General features: G+C 40.5%; 1 protein-coding gene across 4 annotated transcripts in view; it reads left to right on the top strand.

The window, feature by feature from the left end:
- adam12 (ADAM metallopeptidase domain 12) overlaps nucleotides 1–21,789 on the top strand; it is a 69,318-nt gene that overhangs the window by 33,156 nt on the left and 14,373 nt on the right. For 3 of the 4 annotated variants that reach the window (XM_010869957.5, XM_010869955.5, XM_034292920.1), the window contains exons 5-11: nucleotides 1,062–1,138; nucleotides 4,197–4,386; nucleotides 4,877–4,942; nucleotides 6,475–6,546; nucleotides 6,843–7,012; nucleotides 7,892–7,976; nucleotides 10,033–10,181. In XM_010869957.5, coding sequence (XP_010868259.1) covers nucleotides 1,062–1,138; nucleotides 4,197–4,386; nucleotides 4,877–4,942; nucleotides 6,475–6,546; nucleotides 6,843–7,012; nucleotides 7,892–7,976; nucleotides 10,033–10,181 — 809 coding nt within the window. The remainder of the gene's footprint in view (nucleotides 1–1,061; nucleotides 1,139–4,196; nucleotides 4,387–4,876; nucleotides 4,943–6,474; nucleotides 6,547–6,842; nucleotides 7,013–7,891; nucleotides 7,977–10,032; nucleotides 10,182–21,789) is intronic. The other variant, XM_010869956.5, reaches the window with a different exon arrangement.

Raw genomic sequence — 21,789 nt, 5'->3', positions numbered from 1 at the left:
AAAGATCACGTGTTGTTAGGGAAAATAACTCTGTTTAGATTTTGACATATAGTCATATTGGTTCAGTTACTTAACAAATCCAGTTAATTCAGTACACTAAGTGACCTTTCACTAGGAAAAAAATACTTTGAGTCAAGTTTTTAAAGTGAATCCTTTGGGTGAATCAGTGTAATCTTCAAAATGCATATTTGACAAGGCTCAATTCAAGTTAAAATATGGCCTTGGGTGTCTGAAACATCAAATTTATTTTAGGTAGTAAGTATTGTAAGTAGGCTATTTCAAGGTCGCAGGTAAATGCTTAACATTGTGCTAACCAATATACAGTGCCTTCAGAAAGTATTTAGACCCTTCATGAAAAAGCAAATTTGTGCCTATATAAACAATTCATTTGATCCATGCACTTCAAATATAATGTGTTTTCCCTTCATCATTGTGGGTTATTGTATTAGATTAATGTAAAAAAGTAATTTAATTAAATCTATAACACAACATAATGTGGAGGAAGTGAAGGTCTCTAAATACTTAGTGAAGCCACTGTATGTCAATGGCACCACTATGTCCATGTTTTATGCAATGTTTCATGCAATTAAAGTCAAGACCATTAGCTGGTGACTCTGTAATCTATATTCATAGGCCTTTAATGCCTTTTCTATGTAGTTTCACATAGAGTCCCATTCCTTTCAGTGAAGTAAGGGTGTCTCTTCAGGACAGATTATTTTTGTGTTGAGAGAATGACCTGGCTATGTACAATACCAGCGAAGAATTTCCTAATATAGTTCAGCATTGCTGTTCAGTATATTTCAAGCTGACCTTTGGCTAAGAAATCAGTTGGTCTTGGAGGGATGTGTGTATACTTGAAAGAATCACTCATCCATAATAAAGTGTTTTATTTCACTCCCAACCAGAGACTTCCTTATCGTATTCAGTCAGTAGCTACATTTGGCCTCTGCACTCTTCCTTACCGTATCTCTTTGGTTGACCATGGGTAAAATAAAAGAGAAGTGTTCTGTAAGATATTGAAGAATGTGATTTAAATCTTATTTGAGCTATGGATTTTTCAGAAGAACTGCTACTACCATGGAGAAGTAGAGGGCCTAGCTAACTCTGATGTTACTCTCAGCACCTGTTCTGGCCTCCGGTAAGTAACACTTTTAGGATCCCAGAAGCCTCAATCAGATATATTGTAAGTGACAATAATCATTGTCCAGTGTAATTTTTATTTGCCTACAAGCAGTTGGCTAACAACTAGTATACAATTAATAGCATACAACCACCAAGAGTCCACCAAGAGTATAACAAGTCTTTGAACAGAGAACAGGAAGGGGAAGATTTAAATGTCATATTCTTCCTGTCTTCTCTCCTTGTTTCCCTTCAAACCTGTAGGTTTTGAAAGCTATCGGTCAATCCCCTTCTTTTCAGGTTTTGAGAAGGAAAAAAAGATAGAGGACACAATTAGTATGCAATGTCTCTGGGTCTTGGCAAGTCTTTTCTCCTCTCAATTTTGCCCAAAGGTAGTACCTGAATTTTATTAAGAGTTTTTGACAATAAACTATTTATATCTCAGATGTTCTTGTTTTTGTCTTAAAAGGTAAAAAAAAAAAAGACCAACACACTTTTAAAAAATGGAGCTGATAGTTATTCATTACATTTTTTATGCATTTAAATCACACAAATGTACAGTCAAGGACTGGCTAATGTTGGTATCACTGAATCATACAGTGTGGAAGTTTTAGGAATTCAACAACACAACATTGTTCCCCCTAAAAAATAAGTTTCCCTTTTATTATTTTTCAACAGTAACGTTTGCGCAGTCTCAAAAAGTTAGAATAAGAATAATAGTTCATTGCATTTGTAAAGCACTTTTCAATATATGTAGAGTTTAGTGAAGAGTGAAAGAGAGCTGAGTGAGTATGATGTCCGTGCTAACAAAGCAACCAGTCTGAGAAGAGAGCCTGAGAATGAAGCCAGTGAGTCAAAACCCTTCTTGACGACTGTCAGACGGTGAACAATGACTTCCATGCTACGGACCAGAAGAAAAACAGGATGTCAGGATCAGCTACAGGCTAAATGAGTCGTGGTCTAAGCAAATAGCCCTAGGAGAGAATAACAGTTTAGAAAAATCAGCTGGCCTGACAGAGAGAACCAGGGAAATCACATAAGATGTGATTATGTCTTTAAGCCGTCTTTACATGTATTTGTTATGGACATGGATGTTTGATAAAATGTGACCAATATTAAAAATAAAAAGTTCTTAAATGTTATGCTGTTTGTACTGTATGTTTCAGTATGGCACATACAATGTTATGCACACTACACTGTGTTTATTTTAATGTATTGAAAGAAATTGTGTAGTTCCAGTATGATTGCTGGGATGCCATTTCAATTAGTATGTACTTTTGTTAATTTAATGTGTTTGGAGGTCACTGAAAGGTACATTTGCATTTCCTTTCAATATGCTGTGTTAGCTATCAATGGAAATAGGCTTAAGATAATAGTGATTCCAAAAGGTTTGTTTTGTTTAGTCACCTAAAGTAAATGATCAATGTTATATGAATGAAAGTAACAGTAGGCTTACTCACGCAATAACCACACACTTATCACCGCTGTGTTAGTTAGAAAAGAGGATCTGAAGATGGAGAATAAATTGAAATGCAAAATTCTATAATGAATCCTATCTGAACATAACACTGAAAGCTCTGGATTGCGTTTTGTCACATTACATAGGTCTATTTGGCCTACAGTCGGGAACCCCAAATAGCATGTTGATTTGTGGGTGACAATGTGGCAGTCAAGGCACAGCAGACTGCGGCTGAACAGCCTTTCTCATCATTCTGCAGTCACGTAAAAGAGAGTAGAGCTTAGTCCTGAATGTTATGAAACTGGTGACAGGTCTGTTGTACACAGATATTACTTTGAAAAAAAAAAAGTATTTTGTTTGAAACTTGTTTGCATTAATGCCAGCTATCTAGTGAATTGCTTAAACTTTTTTTAAGTGTTCTGGGGCTGAAGTCGAGATGATGGTAAATTATTCACTAATATTTAAAGGAATGATGTTCATCTTCTGGATAAGATTTATTCATGATAAATGTTTTTTTGTGTTTTTCTGGCTGCCACTTTTACAACCACACTGCGCAGGTTGTCAGGTTTTGCAGCACTTTGTAGACTGGAAATTGGTTGACACTAATTAGTGCATAACTACAGAGCAGCTGTGGAGCGTGGCTGTGAACACATTTTCTTTATTATTATTTATTTTCAGAAACATGCCTAAGGGGGGCAAAACAATTTGGACACTTTCTGTGGAAGGTTTAAGGGGATACTGCTGGTTGGTGGCTCGCTCATGTTTTATTCTCTCTGACAAAAGTGAAAGTCATGGCAATTCTGAAGCGGGTTTTGGGGGAAATCAACAGCTATATATTCCACATGTGGAAAATCTCTAAATTCATGGGTAGCAAGCATTCCATTCACTCTCACTGTCTCACTCATGTTTAAGCCCCCTTATTACTACGTTGTGCAGCATGAGAAGACGTGGAGATTGAATCCTCAACATATTTCTGAACTGCTGTTGTCCTCCTCATTTTCCCCTACTAAGCAAGGCAGTTACCTGGAACCGGAACATCTTGTGTGCTTATAATCCAAGAATGGATAAACACAGAAGAACTGCTTTACTACTAATCATTTCAGTTTTGCATTCCGAGGGAGGCCACTAAAATTCAATATGTTTTTGTTACCTTTCGTTGGAATTTAGATTTCTTGGTGTTTGCTTCAATATTAAACACTGTGAATAAAGAATTACTGCTCTGATACATAGGTGTGTATCGTCTAGAATGGATACCAGCCATATTGTTTTGTCATTGGATAATAATTATCAACTTAGCAAAATAGAGGAGGGAGGGGCAAAGACTGAGCATGTAATGCCTGAACAAGACATTTCTTGGAGTCTGCCTCACTAAAAGTATATTAGACACAAGAAGGCCTTTGACAAATTGTGCAGGACCTTCCATCCAGCTCAACGTACTTAAAGGGACTCCTGCTAATACCAGATTAAAGAACCAGATCCTTGTCATAGAGAAATACCAACTAATTGATTTGTTTTTCCCAACTGCTCATAACTTTGTATTGGGAAATGCTTTATCCTAACAGTCAGTGTATAATGCCAGATGTTGAACCGCATTCCTTTGTCTTCCCTACTTTTCCAGGGGTTTCATCTCACTTGGAAATAAAACCTTATTTATTGAGCCATTGCTGGATCAGGATGACAACACACACATGATTTACAAAGGGGAGAACCTCAACATGTCCCCTGGAACCTGTGGTCACAGCTTCAACATGTCGTATGTCACCCCTGACCATCATTTGAGAAGCCCTTTTGGAACGTTCAGTACCAGGGTAAGGCTTATCACCGTCCACCGTTCTCATCTGACCTGATATCAATTTTCAACCCACTCCTCAGACACCCTCAGACCAATTATGTTGTGTCCCGGAACAGGATGACCTGACTGCTGACTAGTCTAATCAGACGTCAGCTCTGGAATAGATCAAATACATGGAATGCCTGAGGGTCCCTGAGGAAAGGGTTGAATACCTTGCTCTTGCAAGCATATATACCTGTATGTTAAATAAACATTTACTCATTGGTGTCCAGATTTCTCTAATTCTATGGTTTTCCACAACACTGGATTGGTTGTGCTTGAGTTTGATCTTGCATCAGGTCTTATTCCAGCAAATAAACCATGGTATAGATCCAAGCTTGGTCTAACTCTCCCCCTCGCCACTGAGTTTTATATCAACTGTTTTCAAATCTCAATCCTTAAGCACAAATAATTTTCAAAGGATTGTTTTTCTCTCCTCTGTCTCTTTCTCTCTCTCTTCATGGCAGCAAAAAAGGCAAGCTCAGAAGACTACCAAATATGTAGAGCTCGTCATCGTTGCAGATAACAGAGAGGTATTTAGAATGCTTGTGTACTAGCCCTATTGTCAGCCTTCTTATTGTTACCTGTAGTTTGCACTTTCAGAATGCGAGCCACACTAAATTATTTTTAACAAAATAAGCGAGACAACTCAATAATAAATCCCCTTGTTAACAGCTGATTACTAGGTTACTGTGCTGCCACGACCAGTGTGGTCATCGGTGGCCAGGGGTATTCCACAGGAAGTTCAGAATGATTCCCCAATGTGTTAGACAGGAAACAGGAAATGGTGTGGATACAGAATAATAAAAGTCTTGCAGCAGGATTTCCCCTTGGTTGCACATATCTAATGCTATTGACCTGAGAGAGGAGAGTAACCATTGGCCTGTTCTGCTCTATAAGATCCAAGCTGGATGTATCCGCTAAGTAGGTCTACATAAAAACAAAACACATACAGGTGGTAGCAGAGTGGGAAGAAAAAAGTTTGTCTCCTGTATAATTGCAATCAAAGGCTCTCACGTGGGAAACCTCAGGCTTTTTCACAATGATCAGCATTAACTGGAAATATTGCCCCTGAGAATTTTACAACTAATCAGAATGTTTTGTTTTGTTAAAATAAAGGTTCTGACAGTGTATTTACTGTTGGTGAGGAGCAGCAGCAATGGTTGCAAACCCTAACCCTAATTGTGGTTAGTTAACTAAATTGTGGTTAGTTAAAAGTTATTTTAACAGTGATGTTGATGAAGAAGATTGGATTCAGATATTTCTCATTACATTCACACTAAAAAATGTGGAGAGAGAAAATAAGAAATTCTACCTTCATAATTTTTTTATAAATTACCTTGACTTGAGGACTAGCGCCAAACTCCTCCAACACTGTGAAAACCCCTGTACTTTACACAATGTAAATATTATAGTATTTTACAATCAATGTGGGGTAGATTACTTTTGAAATCGAGCCTATTACAGTTACAAGTTAGCTGTCCAAAATTATAATCAGTAACATAACTTTCTGGTTACACAAATTAGTAATTGTAATCTAATTACTTTAATTAGCTTTCCTATTACTTGTTGACAGATTTTTGTTAGACCATAACTTTATAATCTAGGTACGTTTCTAACCCATTGGTTGAAAAATATATACTGCTTTTATGAAATGGCATCGGTTGAGCATTACCAAAAAGGGGGTTTGTGTTGAAATATTATTACCATATGCTCCTTTTGCTACAAGCTTGCTGTTTAGGTTTTTGTTGAAGACATATTGATATCTTAATTTCTGCTGGTGAATATTATTGACTGTAGTCGAGAGACTCTAGTTCATGAAAACCCTAGTAGTTCAGTGCTTTCTGAGAAGCTGGAACCAACGGTCGCTTAGATCACATATCCTTTAAGTATTGAGCACCAACCACATGATTCTTTGTTTGGTAATTAAGTTAACAAGGTGTATCTAATTTAGTGGTCGGTGAGTGTGTATTGTGTGTGTAATTTTTTATCTCATCCATTATTTTAGATAGTCCTTTTGTTAATACCATCTAACGGTGCTAATGTGAGGTTCTTTGTTGTTCAGTTTCAGAAACAGGGAAAGGATGTTGAGCGGGTGAAGCAGAGACTAGCAGAGATAGCCAATTACGTGGATAAGGTAAAATGTCCTCCTCCCAATGCACATGAGAGATCCATCATATGTTTAAAATAGAAATACCTCTGGCAGTAGAGATTAATGTCACCCAAGGCTAATATATTGGTCTTGCTGCTTTTTGTCCTGTATTTTAGAGCTAAATATAGATCACTCAAGTCGAGTTCTAAGCTAGTCTCAAGTCATTTATTTATGCTACAGCTTTACGGAAATCAATGTCAAAGTGGTATTGTTAATATGCGAGAAAACCAAAGACTGTACTACAATTTGGCATCCTTCTGCTTACTGCCCCTTTTCCTCAGTTCTTCAGGGTCCTGAACATCCGTGTGGCCTTGGTAGGCCTGGAGGTGTGGAGCGACTCTGATAAGTGTCCCGTAACTCAGGACCCCTTCAACACTCTGCACGAGTTCCTGGACTGGAGAAAAGTCAAGCTTCTCCCGGCCAAATCACATGACAATGCTCAGCTCATCAGGTGAAGGGTCCAGCTATTCAGATAGACTGATTAACACATGCTCAATGAGCTGTTACTCACTGTTTCTGATTTCTAACAAAGTTTCAGTTGTCTGGGTTTCATATATCTCTTATGATGGTTTCGGCGTGTCAATTGTAAGATGATTTTGTTTTGCTGATGATACAGTACTATTTTCCACTTCTATAAAGCCAGGCATTGCCTATGTACAATCTGACTTCCAAGTATTACAGAAGTCAGTATTAGATCCTAAATGAGTGCTGAATGCAAAAATAAATACATGAACTGTGTTCGGAAAAAAATTCTAATTTCTACTCTGGACAAATTGAACAAGTTCCCTATTATAATTATTATATGGTGGTATGTGACTTGATGTAAGGTTTTCATTTCAAATACTCATTTATTATTTAATAAACAGAAAATCATGATGAGATGCCTTTACAAAGCCTGTAATGTTTTGGATAATCGCAAAATAAATAGTCCAGGCAACCATTATGTCAGTTTTGGACTATGGGGATGTAATTATTATGCAAACAGCATCTTCAACACTTAAGTCTTTTTACTGTGCCCTGGGGATAGCTATAGGACTCATCATTATACTTTGTATCAGAAGACAGGACAGGCCTCTGTGTATGTATGAGAGATAATTTACAAGGCAGAAACGTCCAGAATATATCACTGCTCTAATTAAGGTTAAGACAGTTCATTCTAGCACGAGAACACAGAACTTGTTCGTACTTGATATGCCGAGGATAGCCTCTGAATTAGGTAAAACGTATGAAACTTTTTTTGGCGCCCCAGAAGTGGAATAAGCTGCTGCATATGTATACAGTGTATTAACCCTGGAGTCACTTCATCTCCCCTCTGGCCCCTTCCCCCTAGTGGAGTGTACTTTCAGGGTACCACCATTGGCATGGCCCCCATTATGAGCATGTGTACGCTGGAGCAGTCTGGAGGCATTGTCATGGTGAGTACAACCTGAACTGTTCCAGCCCTGACCACACTGATGCTTTCAGTGGCATTTCTTTTCTTCAGAGCTCAGCTTCAAACTATCCACAGGCAGTAGGTAAAGAAAGGGTGTTAACTGTTTACTGAAGGAGTCAAATATTATTATTATTATGACAGCAATAAAAATACACACACCCTCCATCCAAGGTCATTTGAAGGCTTTCGTTTATTCGTCCGCACTGTCCCCACAGTCTAAATGTAGGTGGATTGGGATTTAAGCTTTAAGACAACACATTTCTCTGTTATTCATTGAGCAAAATGAGCTGTGTTCTGTCCCTACTGTATCACTTAAGTCCCAAATGAAATCACCAAGCAGTTCTGAGTCAGCACATGCCCAGCAGCTTCAACAAAGAGGTGTACGTATTTCCCATTAATAGGCATTATTTTCCTTTGGCCAGGTTGAAAGGCTCGAAGCAGGATTAAAGAACCATGAGTTGAGTCACAGGGTCAAAGGATCAGATTATCCCCTTCATTTTCCAGTATGTTGTTATCACTTCCACCCACCATTTTCTCCACATGTAGGTTACATTTTTGGGTCCTAAACACCAAAGTGTCTGTAGACACAAATCCTGGATCCCTGCTAGAGTCGACTTACAAGCCACACCTACTGGGTGATAAAATCACGGTTCTGCCTTGCCCAGCTTGACGCAAGTCTGCTCTTTCATAGCGATTTGTGGGGCCCTCGTTGTGTCACTCCTTGTTCCCTCTACACCTCACCGCTCAAGTGAGCGCTCAGCTAAGGAGGCAACTTTAACGCCTGCACACCACAAGAGTTTCTACTGAACCAAGACCAACAGGCGGAAAACATCTGTGAGCCACTAACTCTTACTAATGGGGGCCATACGAATCAGTGAGGTACATAGCTGAATTTGGGGCAGGCATTGAAATTCATCTGTTCAACTTGTGCATTAGCTATGGTTCACCTGTTGTAGCTAACTCGACCCGTGGAGTAAGAGTGACACGTGCAAAAGTGTTTGCCTGTGTACAGCTCCATGGGGTTGGACCTTCATATTTTACCAAGCATGCAAGGGACAAAAATGGACACACTCATTGCTGTAGGTCACTTAACATAATAGTGTCTGCTAAATCTAAAATGTCAAATGTAAATGCATGCATTTTTGATTTTTTTTCTTTCTGTCAAATTGTAACTTATTTTCTCTATCTATATTGTATTATGCTCCCCAAATCCCAATGCCCCAGAGCAGTGAAGGGGGCACTACTCTGCAAAGGGTGGGATATTCAACGGGTGTCCCTACTCTCTATGATTATTAAGAATGTAATGGAAAATATCATAAGAGTACTGTTGTTAACCCAGTTTTAAATCTGGTAATCTGGAGGTAATACCATCATGGCCACCTAATAATCCATAGTGAAGTTGTTCATTTATCCCATCTCTTTCCTTCTGTATAAAAACTGCAGGTGTTAATTGCTACACAGGAGAAGTGAAAATGTAAAAGTTTTGGCTGGTTGGGCAACTGCTGATAGACAGACTCTGATGAGGTTATAATGGAACTTACTGTGCTCCTTTGTCTTCATGATGTTGTTTTTGTAAGGAATTGTAATAACCACATGTTGGACCTCCCAGACCCGGGTGCATTTCACTTAAAATAATGTGAAACACCTTAATTGCACACAGGTGGACTCCCTTCAACAAATGACCTGATTAAGACAGTTGGTTGTACCACAGCTCTTTCAGGTGTGTCATAGCTAAGGGGGTGAATACTTCTGCAATCAGATATTTTCTGTTGTATGTATGTTATCAATTTAGTACAATTACCAAATTGTAGTTGTCACTTTGACAGTATGGACCTTTTTTTGTTGATCAATGGCAAAAACGGATTAAATCCAATCTGATTTCATGTTGTAACACAATAATAAAATGCAGAGACCTCCAAGAGGAGAACAGTTCTGAGAACCGCTGTAACTGTCCATGCAGTGTCTTACACGAATCAGTCATTATAGCTACAATAGCTTCTGATGCGTAACGAAGATGTTTCTTTTGTTGCTTTCTGTAGGACCACTCGGACAATCCCCTGGGAGCCGCTGTGACTTTAGCACATGAGCTGGGGCACAACTTTGGCATGAACCACGACACCCCGGAGCGGGGGTGTGGCTGCAGGATGGCCCTGGACCGTGGGGGCTGCATAATGACTCCCTCAACTGGGTGAGTCATTCAAATTGGACCATCTATATTAATGGGTTATAAAACTGTTGTCTCATTAAGCTCTATTTTTTAAAGACACCTCTGTGTCTTTAAAAAACATGAAGGGATTATTGGTTCTCCCAAGTTGTATGTCCTGTTTTTGGGCCAACATCTGCGCTCAACATCTTGCCTTGACTATTCCAAAACCGAATAACATCATTCCAGACAGGTCTAACAAGTTACAAACATCAGAGGTCACACTGCTCCACTCATTTGTCCTGAGCTTTTTATTTGCAAAGCAATTGACCTGGAGTGTTTGAGATGTCCTCGGAGGTCAGTGAAGCTTTGATTGTCCCAGATCATCTATTAGCTATCCTTTTCAGAGGCTATGCACTGACTATATAAACCCCAAACAACTAAAATTAATTGTAGTCCCATTTCAGCTAAATGTATGTTTTAGAAAAACAAAGATGTCCGATCCACTAAGCTATGGCACCCCGAATTGGCAAAAACAATACAATTGGAAATAATTCTCTATATGTGTGAGTTCTGGCCCTAGACAACGCCATCATTTTCCGAACATGCAACTCTCCCCTCAGGTCGCAATCACATGCATTTTAACCACCTATGTTTGTCCTTTGTCCCCTATTTAGTTCAGATCTGTGTCTCATTTCAGTTGTGAGGTATTGTTTGTCTTGTGTGTGTCTTTACTAAGCCGATGGTTTCCATGTTTTAGAAAGTCTGACTAGCTTCCTAGTGTCCTGACCTGGGCCTGCCTTTTCTGACCACTGTTTTCTGGATCATCCCTTTGGTCCTTCTTCTCCTCTTTATCCGATTCCCGTGTACTGGCCTTCTGCTTGCCCTACTACTATGTCCCAGCCTACTCCTTGGGTTTTGGTGGATTTCGAATAAACATCATGCGCTCTGGCGCTTGAATTCAACCACCTCTCTGTTTCTCTGAGTGACAAACTATCCAAATTTGATAACCTCAAGATAATTGATTGTGCATTTTTAAGGGGTTTGTGCACTGCCCCATTTTTATCCGAGCAGTAGAGGGAGGTTGATATTCTTCTGGAAGGGGGATTTCCAGGGAGAAGGGGAAGGGAGGGGGTCCTTTTCTGGCCCGAGAGAGGGAGTAATGGGTGTTGTTGTTTTTCACTTAGTTTTTATCACTAATTGACTGTTTTTCAAAACTTATTTAGTTTCTGTGCTTCCCATCTGTTTTCCTGTTTGACAGGAATGCCGTCTGACCTGTCCGTAGGTATATTAGATGGACAAACAAGAGTGTCTGCACTATATTCCTGTCGGCGAAGGTGGAGATGTGGGGTACTTCCAGCTAGATGCGTCTGTGTGTCTGTGTGTTAGGGATCAAATTGTCTTAACATTGTGCTGTCCTAGGGCAGAGACACTGGCTACTTGTAGTGTCTGCGTTGTCAATGTGGCATCCAGATGGTCCACATTTCACAGTTGTTAGTGTCCTGTGTATCATGACACTGCCCGGTCCGCTGAGGAAGAGGCGAGTGTGTGGGGTTGGGACTCAGACATGCACACCAATCAGGGCAATCATAGACGGATATGTAGACATTGTTTTCAAACAACCTTTTTAGTCAGTACGGACTGCTGCAAAAAAGAATTGCAAATGAGCAATTCTGTCTGGCTTTATCAAAGACCCCCAAAACGTTTGATACATAGTCACATCTGAAAACAGTCAAAGAGTAGACTATGATGACTCAATCTATTACAAAATTCTTTTTAATTGAGTTTTCAATTTCAAGACATGTACTGAATAGGGAAATGTAGCTTGAATCAACCTTGGCAAGTTCAGATATTCCCTCGAAACTCTGAAAATCCCTTTTCTCTCATCATTGTCTAACAGTTTAACTTTGCCTTTGACTCCCAAATTAGTTGTATACTTTAATAGCATGCAAATGAGGTTCCCATTCATTCCTAACCTTTTTTGAAACTTCCGCTAATAATCTATTCAGACAGAATCCCCTCACAGCTTGTACAGGGTCGATCATTATCTCATGTAAACAGAAGTTCCTATGTGTGTCTCATTGTTAATGTGTGAATGGTCATGTATCTTGCTAAAGGGCTGAGACCAACCTCCTAGCTTGAAGACAGTCAGGCTGCTCACAGATTCTCTCCCCGTCGCCAGCCAGGGATCTTGTGATAATACCGCAGCCGTGAGTGATGGACCATGTGACTGTTCCTTAGTAAACAGCAGTCAGATAAGGTGCACCCAGCACGTAATTTGAGATTTCACCCTTGGTCTGATGGCAATTTGTTTTATCTGATGATGAGTGTGGGTGTACCGACGGAAGGATGTTTTTGGGATGGATTCCACAGCTGTTTGAGGGAGGGAAACGGGGGAAAAGGGGAAAGTATATGTCAGGTATATAGACAGATGGGTGCCCATGCAGTGGAGTCTGTTATTGCCATCGGAATTGAAATGAAGTAATTTAGCTGCTTCCTGAGCGATTCATTCAAGGGCGCTTATTTAAAGGACACATCACTGCCTCCTGTTTGCAACTGGGGGTTCTAAGGGATGGGCGGCGGACTGGTTCAGTTGATTCACAGCCTGTCGACGATCGTCGCTCTGGCTCAGGGCTTGCTGTGTTTTAACTGACCCTGGTCTCACCATTGGAGCCAGGCCATGAAAAACACAGTAACATTATTCTCAATTATGTGCTCATATAACAAGATAGCGAATGGAATGGAAGGAAATCCATCAAACCACCTTGATGCCAGAAAGTCTATGAATAAGCAAAATACATTATCCAGCCAGAGAAAATAAAATGACCTTTTACCCAACAAATAGACCAGCTGAAAACGGTGTACAGCAGAGTTGTCTGTGAGCTCATTCTTTTGGTTGGTTGATATTAGACTGGAGCCAAGAAGTTTTGTAGATTTCTGCGAGGGTTTTTTCATATTTTCTGGTTCAAAGGGGGTACATTCCAAATGTAATAATAATCGTCAGTAAAGGTAAAGAGAAGGAATCAACTCTTCATGTACTAAACACAGGTGAATGAAAAGTGTCTAATTCCAGACTACCATCTAGTGACTCAGTAAAGGGAGAGGTTACCCTATAGCTAATGCTTACAAAAATAGGGCATCTCTGAAAACAAAGAAGAGTTAATGACTCATGTTTTCTTTGAGCACCATTCTGTCAAGAGACAAGACAGTCTTCCTCTGGTTCCTTTACTCCGCAGGATGCCATTCTCTCAAAATATGTGTGCGAAATTAATTAATTAACAAAATTATATGTTAAGAAATGAAATGAATGCATCAGCATCCTTCATCACTTTTTGAGTATGCTCGGCCTTTAAGTGGATATCATAAATTTGCTCCCATCTTGTGAATGAGCAACTGAATTAACACATTCAAACCAGTGCTCTTCTACTCTGCTTTACTTTTGATTACTCATCTTGAAAAGGTGTTAATAGCAATATGTTGGGAATTATTAAACATTTTGAAAGTGATTTAGGTGGTACAATGATTCCCTAAACTATTAAGTGCTTGTTTTCTCACATTTAAGAGAAATTGAGTGAACTGTGTAGAATTTCAGCAACCAGGAAATAAGAGAGAGATTTCTTTTGCTCCCATCTGCCATTGCTCGTTTGAGGAAAGGTGATTGGGTGTTTTAGTGATACCAGTGGAAGAGAGAGAGGGTGTAGCTTCTCCATTTGTCATAAGTATATTGTATTGTGGGCCTTCTCTGGACCTGTAGAAATTATGCTTTTTATGCATCCAAAATTATTTCTGTCTGGTAAATACTGGGAAACACAATCATTTTGTGTAATGAATGGCAGGGATGGGCTGGTTCCAGTTACGGAGCGTAAGCGGTTTATAAGGAGACAAACTCCTGGCAGGGCAAGGCAAAGAACAGTCAGACAGGCAAGGGTCAAAACCACGAGAGGCGAACTAATACAAAATCACAAGGCTAAAGACGGAGTCGAAGGAGTAAGTCGGCTAAGGTCAAACACGGGAGGCAATACAAGAACAGCACTAGGCGAAAGTGAAAACAGAAGGCTTAGAATGAATGACAGAATGACAAAAAATACCTCAAAGAGGCTAGGGAGAACTGAACAGAACTAAATAGGGACATAAACCAGACACAGGTGGGGACACAGGTGCTCAGAATGAGGGTGATTGGGATCTGATGACTGGGGTGCATTCATGAGTCGTGGAGCGTGGTGTGCGTTAAGGAGCGGTGGAGCGTGGATGCGGGTCACATTTTGCTAATACTGCAGATGTATTATGGATATTTAATTATATGACAATACAAATATTTGACATACTGCCCTTTTAATAAGTGCATACAGAAATAAACGTTTTGTATTGAAGGATAAATAGGTATGTTTACACAACATGTGATTTGATAGATAATATTTGTGTAAGGTATTTCAGTTAAGGCAATTCTACTCATATTTCCATATTTGTTCATCTGAGGTAATGCATTTTTTCTGTCTGTATGTTATACTCAATAACACATCTAGAATATGTTTTTCACTTCAGTTGAAAGGCCACTGAGTACACGCAATCAATTAGGGTTAGTATATACAGCTAACTGATTATGAGTGTCCATGCTGAATTTAAGGCATTTATGAAATCAAGACATACTGTAGCACTATTATTAACATTTCCGCGATTAATTGTGAAAAATATTTTGAGCGCCATGAGCGCCATAATACATTTTAGTTACTTTCACGTGAGTTGGACATGATGTGCGACAATTGGTAACCTTGGCCATATGTAGGTACAGTAGTTTCAAATTAATCCGGCTTTGTGTGTGTGAGCGTGCGCATACGTCATACAGTGGATATAAAAAGTCTACACACCCCTGTTAAAATGCCATAAAAATATGTGCGTTAGTGTGCACACCCTCTTATAACTGGGGATGTGGCTGTGTTCAGAATGAACCAATCATATTCAAACTCATGTTATTAAATAGAAGTCATTACACACCTGCCATCATTTAAAGTGACTCTGATTAATCACAAATAAAGTTCAGCTGTTCTTGTAGGATTTTCCTGACATTTTCTTGGTTGCATCTCGGAGCAAAAGCCATGGTCTGCAGAGAGCTTCCAAAGCATCAGAGGGATCTCATTGTTGAAAGATATCAGTCAGGAGAAGGGTACAAAATAATTTCCAAAGCATTAGATATACCATGGAACACAGTGAAGTCAGTCATCATCAAGTGGAGAAAATATGGCACAACAGAGACATTACCAAGAACTGGACGTCCCTCCAAAATTGATGAAAAGACGAGAAGAAAATTGGTCAGGGAGGCATTCAAGATGCCTACAGCAACATTAAAGGAACTGCAGGAATTTCTGGAGAAAATATGGCACAACAGAGACATTACCAAGAACTGGACGTCCCTCCAAAATTGATGAAAAGACGAGAAGAAAACCGGTCAGGGAGGCTTCCAAGAGGCCTACAGCAACATTAATGGAACTGCAGGAATTTTGGGCAAGTACTGGCTGTCCCGTATTCTTCATATGAATGGGCTATGGGGTAGGGTGGCAAGACAGAAGCCTTTTCTTGCGAAAAAAAAACATCCAAGCCCAGCTGAAGTTTGCAAAAATAAACATAAAGTCCCCCAAAAGCACGTGGGAAAATGTGTTATGGTCTGATGAATCCAAGGTTGAACTTTTTGGACATAATTCCAAAAGGTATGTTCGGCGCAAAAACAACACTGCACATCACCCAAAAAACACCATACCCACAGTTAGAAATTGTGGTGGCAGCATCATGCTGTGGGGCTGTTTTTCTTCACCAGCAACCAGGGCCTTACTCAGGGTGGAGGGAATAATGAACAGTTCCAAATACCAGGCAATTTTGGCACAAAAGAACATTGACATTTTGGAATGGCCCAGCCTGAGCCCAGACCTGAATCCAATTGAACATCTGTGGGGTGATCTGAAGAGGGCTGTGCACAGGAGATGTCCTCGCAATCTGACCGATTTGGAGCACTTTTGCAAAGAAGAGTGGGCAAATATTGCCATGTCAAGATGTGCCATGCTAATAGACTCTTACCCAAAAAGACTGAGTGATGTAATAAATTCAAAAGGTGCTTCAACAAAGTATTAGTTAAAGGGTGTGCACACTTATGCAACCAGGTTATTGTGAGTTTTTTATTTTTCCCCCTCAAAGATTTGAGGGGGAATTGTTCACGTAATAGGTCACATTAAAGGTGGAAAAAGTTCTGACATGATTTATCATTGTCTCATTCATTTACATTACAAGAACGTGGCATTCTAACAGGAGTGTGTCAATTTTTATATGCACTGTATATAACTGGATGCAATGCCTTGTGTTAGCCAGTCCCACAAATCAGCCTCTGGGCTGAATATACTGTTTTGTTAACAAAAAGTCATTTTACCAATTCAATCTAAAACTGATTTCGTTCTCCCAATTCCTTGGTTTGCCAAACGTGTGCATCCTTAGAATGTGAGAAACAGGGGAGCTGGCAGACAGGCAGTGAACCTTGTGTGAGCTGTTGTGTTGGGGACATTCTTTACTCAGACTTGCTAATGGAGCCGAGGACAAGCTGCATCTAAATGACGTGATTATCACTGACGCTGCCAGCTGTAATCAGGGACAGGGCCGAGAGAGAGAGAGGGAGAGGGAGAGGAAGAAAGGAGAGGCTTTTTCTAAGGCTTGATAAGAGGACTGTGTTGTTTTATTTACAGCATTTTATTTGATATAGGACAACAGTGGGAAAGGCAGGATGGCAAGAGAGATGTGCTGGTCTTCTTTAGTTGGGAGATACGTTGCATTGTGTATGTTTTAGAATACAGTATGGCTCAAAAGGTATTATTCTTACTGTAACACGTTACTTTATAGTGTTACCCCCAATACTGTTTGAACCATGTGCAACTGAGTGGAGAACAGATCCGGCAGGGTCTGCAGTTTAACTGGGCTCTTACGTTCTGGAGAATACAGAGAATATTTGTGTTTGGTGGGGGATGTTTTTGGTAATGGGCAGGCTAGAATTTGGGGGTCCCCAGTTCTTAGCTGTCTGACTGGACCAGTGACAACACTACAAGATGGTTGCACATCTGTTTAAAGGTCAGACTTGTCACTTCAGTTTAGTTCAGGAAGAAACTGGACCTTTCAGTGCCCTGTGCAAAGAGATGCAAAGACAGGCTGGTGTTCCACTCCCCCTCTTAGGAATGAAATTCTGCTGTAGTCTCCTCACTAAAAACCTCCACTGACAGTCCAGATCCATGCCAGCCACCTATCCTCCTTGGCATTGGCTCAGCCACAGAACCAAGTGGCTCCTTGTTTGACTTGATCAGACTGACAACACTCTTCTAGGCAGCCTGTTTTAGGCCCCCTGTTGTAGGCTGGATTCAGAGAAATGCTACTGTTGGTCACCTGTGTTGGCAGCCCAAACTACCCCAGCACAACATTGTCATACCACGTCTGTGTGAATGTGATACTTCTGCTTGTGTGACTCTTATTCTCCATGTCAGAAGCCAACAGAGATTTGCTAGACTTTGTATTGTTTTTGCGGTGGAGGAGATATGGTACATTTGCAGCCTGAAAATAGTTGCGGCAAACATTTCCAAAGATTTCCAAGGATAAACATTTCTCATAGGTCAAACCAGCTAACGAAAGAGCACATCATATCAATGTTAGGTTTTCTCACTGTGTTGCCTGGCATTGAAGGCTGTTGGCATCTGATCCTCTGGGAGTACAAAAGAGGTTTTCTGTCATTTTGCCACTGCTCGAAGGAAGATATGAATGCCCATTTATCTTATGAGCAATCACAGCATGATCCGAATATGAATTAGGTTCTACATAATCTAAGGCATTTATGAAGAAGCTTATTTATTAGTGAAAAAAAACAGTTTCCTTTCATACTGGCCGTTAATAAGGCAAAGCAGGATGACTAGGTTCAAAATGGATGATGCAAATACCCCAACACCTCCCAGTCCAGATTACATCTAAATTGCTTGGCTGCACAGGCAGAAAACTTTGGGTATTTAAGCAAATATTATCCACTGAAATAGTTCCTTTTAATATAATTTCCTGGACGGGCCAGCCCCCACGTGGCATCAGCTGCAACAACAGTCACAGAGATGCATTGTGGGGTCCACATTCCGCAGGGGTTTTCTTAAGTTGAAAGGCCTGGGGGACATGTGTCTTCGTTTGGTAAGGACATTATGGATGGATGCAAACTACTGATGTGTTTGCTAGTGGAGTTAAAGAAAAATATCACTATTTTACAGCTTGGTGTTAAATGGTTTCTCACCCTCAGGTTATCCAAGAGATTGTCTTCATGGCTAAAACACCTTTATGTAACATCAAAACAATCTTCTTTTGAACATGCTCACACCCGGACATTACTTTTATATTATTATATTTTTGTATGTTGTTGTTGTAATGGCATTTTTAAAAAAAATAACGGTTTTTTCTCAGGTAAACTCATTTAGAATTAGAGAAAGTGGATCAAAGGAGTGCAGTCAGTTGTTTTAAAAATAATGGATAGACTTTGGAAGACAACATGATGTGTATTCCCAGGGTGGAGTTGTGAGTGAGAGTCCAGTTTGTTTTTCCTCAGTGGGAGCACAATGTTTTCTGGCTGGCTCCCCTTATCTATATGCAACTAGCAAGCCCACTAAAGAGTGAACTGACAACATTGCAGTATCAATAGTTATAGCTGCCAAATCCTGCCTTGGCTGAGTTGAGGCATATATTCCCTGACAAATCCAATTCTACATTTTCTGTGTAATGTCATGTTAAAAAAGTGATTATGTCTAAGGACAGGGTTTAGATTCAAACCTTTTTTGGATAATATAATACCCAATTTACCAAACTTGTGCCAAGACACTCAAACCTTTTAGTCCAATGACTGTACAGTCCATGTATTTTTAATCAAGCAACTTCCATTAATGGTTATATTCATTTTTGTCCTAGCACCACGTGAAAATCAAACCCAAAGTCCTAGAATTGCTAGCACAGTGTCCTGTCAACTGAGCTACACAGGACCTCTCTTTGAAGCAGTCATGTCTGATGGCAGTGTTTCTAAAATTTCATGCCAGCCATCACCTTCCTGGCCAACTAGTTTGGACCAGACTAGCTTCTAGCTCGGCAACAGTCATTTTTATCTTCTGATTGCCTTCAGAAGGCTTTTCAAAATGATGTCTTCCCAAACGGAACACCCCATCCTGACCAGTAACACCTACCTATAGCATCAATTGTCACTAGTTTTGACGTTATAATTTGCCGGCTTTACATAGTGACGTTTCCCTTTCCATTACTTTTCATGCCAGTTTCATTGTTTTAGGTGGCCCAGCTGACAGCCTTCTTGTTCTTGTATTGTGGACATTATGGTGACTTCTGCTTCAACAGAAGATTTAGACAGGGAAAGGAGATGAGGGTGTGTTTCTGGGACTTCCAGTGTTGCGTCAAGAGAATAGCTGTGTGGGTTCAAAAGCCCAATGGTTCATTACACACTCAACACTTCCTCTCAGATAAATGGAAGAAAGGCACAATCGACCTTACTGTATAGCATGGCCATGGGCTGAGCATGGCTGAGGCCCATATGTTTCTTTAACTTCCCTCAAAGTGTCTTGCACTTGAGAACGCATAGCCGTGTCTTATGTAGCCAAATCAACCTTGGTTTGTTCTGTCCCATCTTAACCCTGTCACGTCTTGTTGGACTGTGCAGGCAGAGCTGCTTGCAAGCTTGTTTCCCTTTTTTTTTGTGGGAGGGGTGCTTTAGCTTGTTTGGGGAGACCCTCACCAGACGCCCTAGCCTTGTTTTCCTTAGAAGGCTCTTGTCATTTGGCGCCCCCACATGGTCGCACTCTGTAGGTATGCAGCAGCCCTGCTCGGAGGGGTCATGACAATAAATACGCCCAGTGTAATGTCGGCACTGAATGGGACCCTTTTCTGTTCCCCTTGCACTCTGGGTGGTGGCACTCCTCGCTAAGTCAGCCGGAAAGTTGTCACCCCCCTCACTTTCCATTTGAATTTATGTGAACACATCATGGGAAACCCTTTTCCAGAAGTGGGCCCTCGTCAGCCGAGTGCAGTTAGTGTGAAATGTGTGACATATTACAAACGACTCTAATTTTCTTTTGTATTGTCTGCCTGTGGTGACCAGTGGTGCGACAGGCACCCATTACATTGTCACAGAGCTGTGAACTTAAGTTGCCTGTAAGTCTCCCTTTATCCCAAGCACAGGTCCTTGGGATAAAGTTTATTTCTCTCATTAGGACATGATGATTTGAGTTGTATTAATTCAGGGGTCCTTTTTCACCTAGTACAAATGACCCTTTGTTTTTCTTGAAAGGGATGGAACAGTGTCTAGTTTTTTGCTTGTTGTCTTCTAACAGCTCCTATTTTTGTGTCGTTAAGTCCATGTTGCGCACATTCCTTTGTTCAGTCCGACCGACGAATTGAACGAATCATAGCACAATTGATCAGTTAAGAGGCAGGTGGCTTAGACTCCTGGGATAACGGCACTTTTGTGTTGTAAGTCCCACTAGCAGACAGAAGAGTGCACTTTTGCAATGTCCTCCCACAATCACTCTCTGGGGTTCAGTGTGAATTCTAAGGAATTTGCCTGGAATCCATCCTTGCCAATCCGAGTTACTGTGGAAGCGCACTGTTGTCTCCACAAGATAAAGCAACATCAGGCCTGTTTAAGTGCAATTCACGTCCCTCAGCAGGAGAGCTTGGTGTATGTGACCTGCTCAGGGGGGCGATGGTTGTGTCACTGTTAGAGTGCTACGCTAGCAGTGTAGCTAGGACTTCTTTCCATTAATATTACTGTAGCAACAAAATGTTTTGATGTAGCCTGTCAGCTGGACCATTTAATTATCTCCCTCTGTTTTCACAGTGCTTAGTTGGGAGACTCTTACCTATTCAAGTGAATTGGGTTAGGGTTAGTTGTCTGTACTGCAAATACACAGTGACTCCCATTTGTGCTCCAAATTTGTAAATGTACACTCACCAGAAGGATTATTAGGAACACCTGTTCAATTTCTCATTAATGCAATTATCTAATCAACCAATCACATTGCAGCTGCTTCAATGCATTTAGGGGTGTGGTCATGGCCAAGATAATCTCCTGAACTCCAAACTGAATGTCAGAATGGGAAAGAAAGGTGATTTAAGCAATTTTGAGCATGGCATGGTTGTTGGTGCCAGACGGGCTGGTCTGAGTATTTCACAATCTGCTCAGTTACTGGGATTTTAACGCACAACCATTTCTAGGGTTTACAAAGAATGGTGTGAAAAGAGAAAAACATCCAGTATGCGGCAGTCCTGTGGGCGAAAATGCCTTGTTGATGCTAGTGGTCAGAGGAGAATGGGCCGACTGATTCAAGCTGATAGAAGAGCAACTTTGACTGAAATAACCACTCGTTACAACCGAGGTATGCAGCAAAGCATTTGTGAAGCCACAACACGCACAACCTTGAGGCGGATGGATTACAACAGCAGAAGACCCCACCGGGTACCACTCATCTCCACTACAAATAGGAAAAAGAGGCTACAATTTGCACGAGCTCACCAAAATTGGACAGTTGAAGACTGGAAGAATGTTGCCTGGTCTGATGAGTCTCGATTTCTGTTGAGACATTCAGATGGTAGTCAGAATTTGGCG

The sequence above is a fragment of the Esox lucius genome, chromosome 6 (genome assembly GCF_011004845.1).
Source record: "Esox lucius isolate fEsoLuc1 chromosome 6, fEsoLuc1.pri, whole genome shotgun sequence".
Taxonomy (NCBI): Eukaryota; Metazoa; Chordata; class Actinopteri; order Esociformes; family Esocidae; genus Esox; species Esox lucius.
This window is presented reverse-complemented; position numbering and strand designations above follow the sequence as displayed.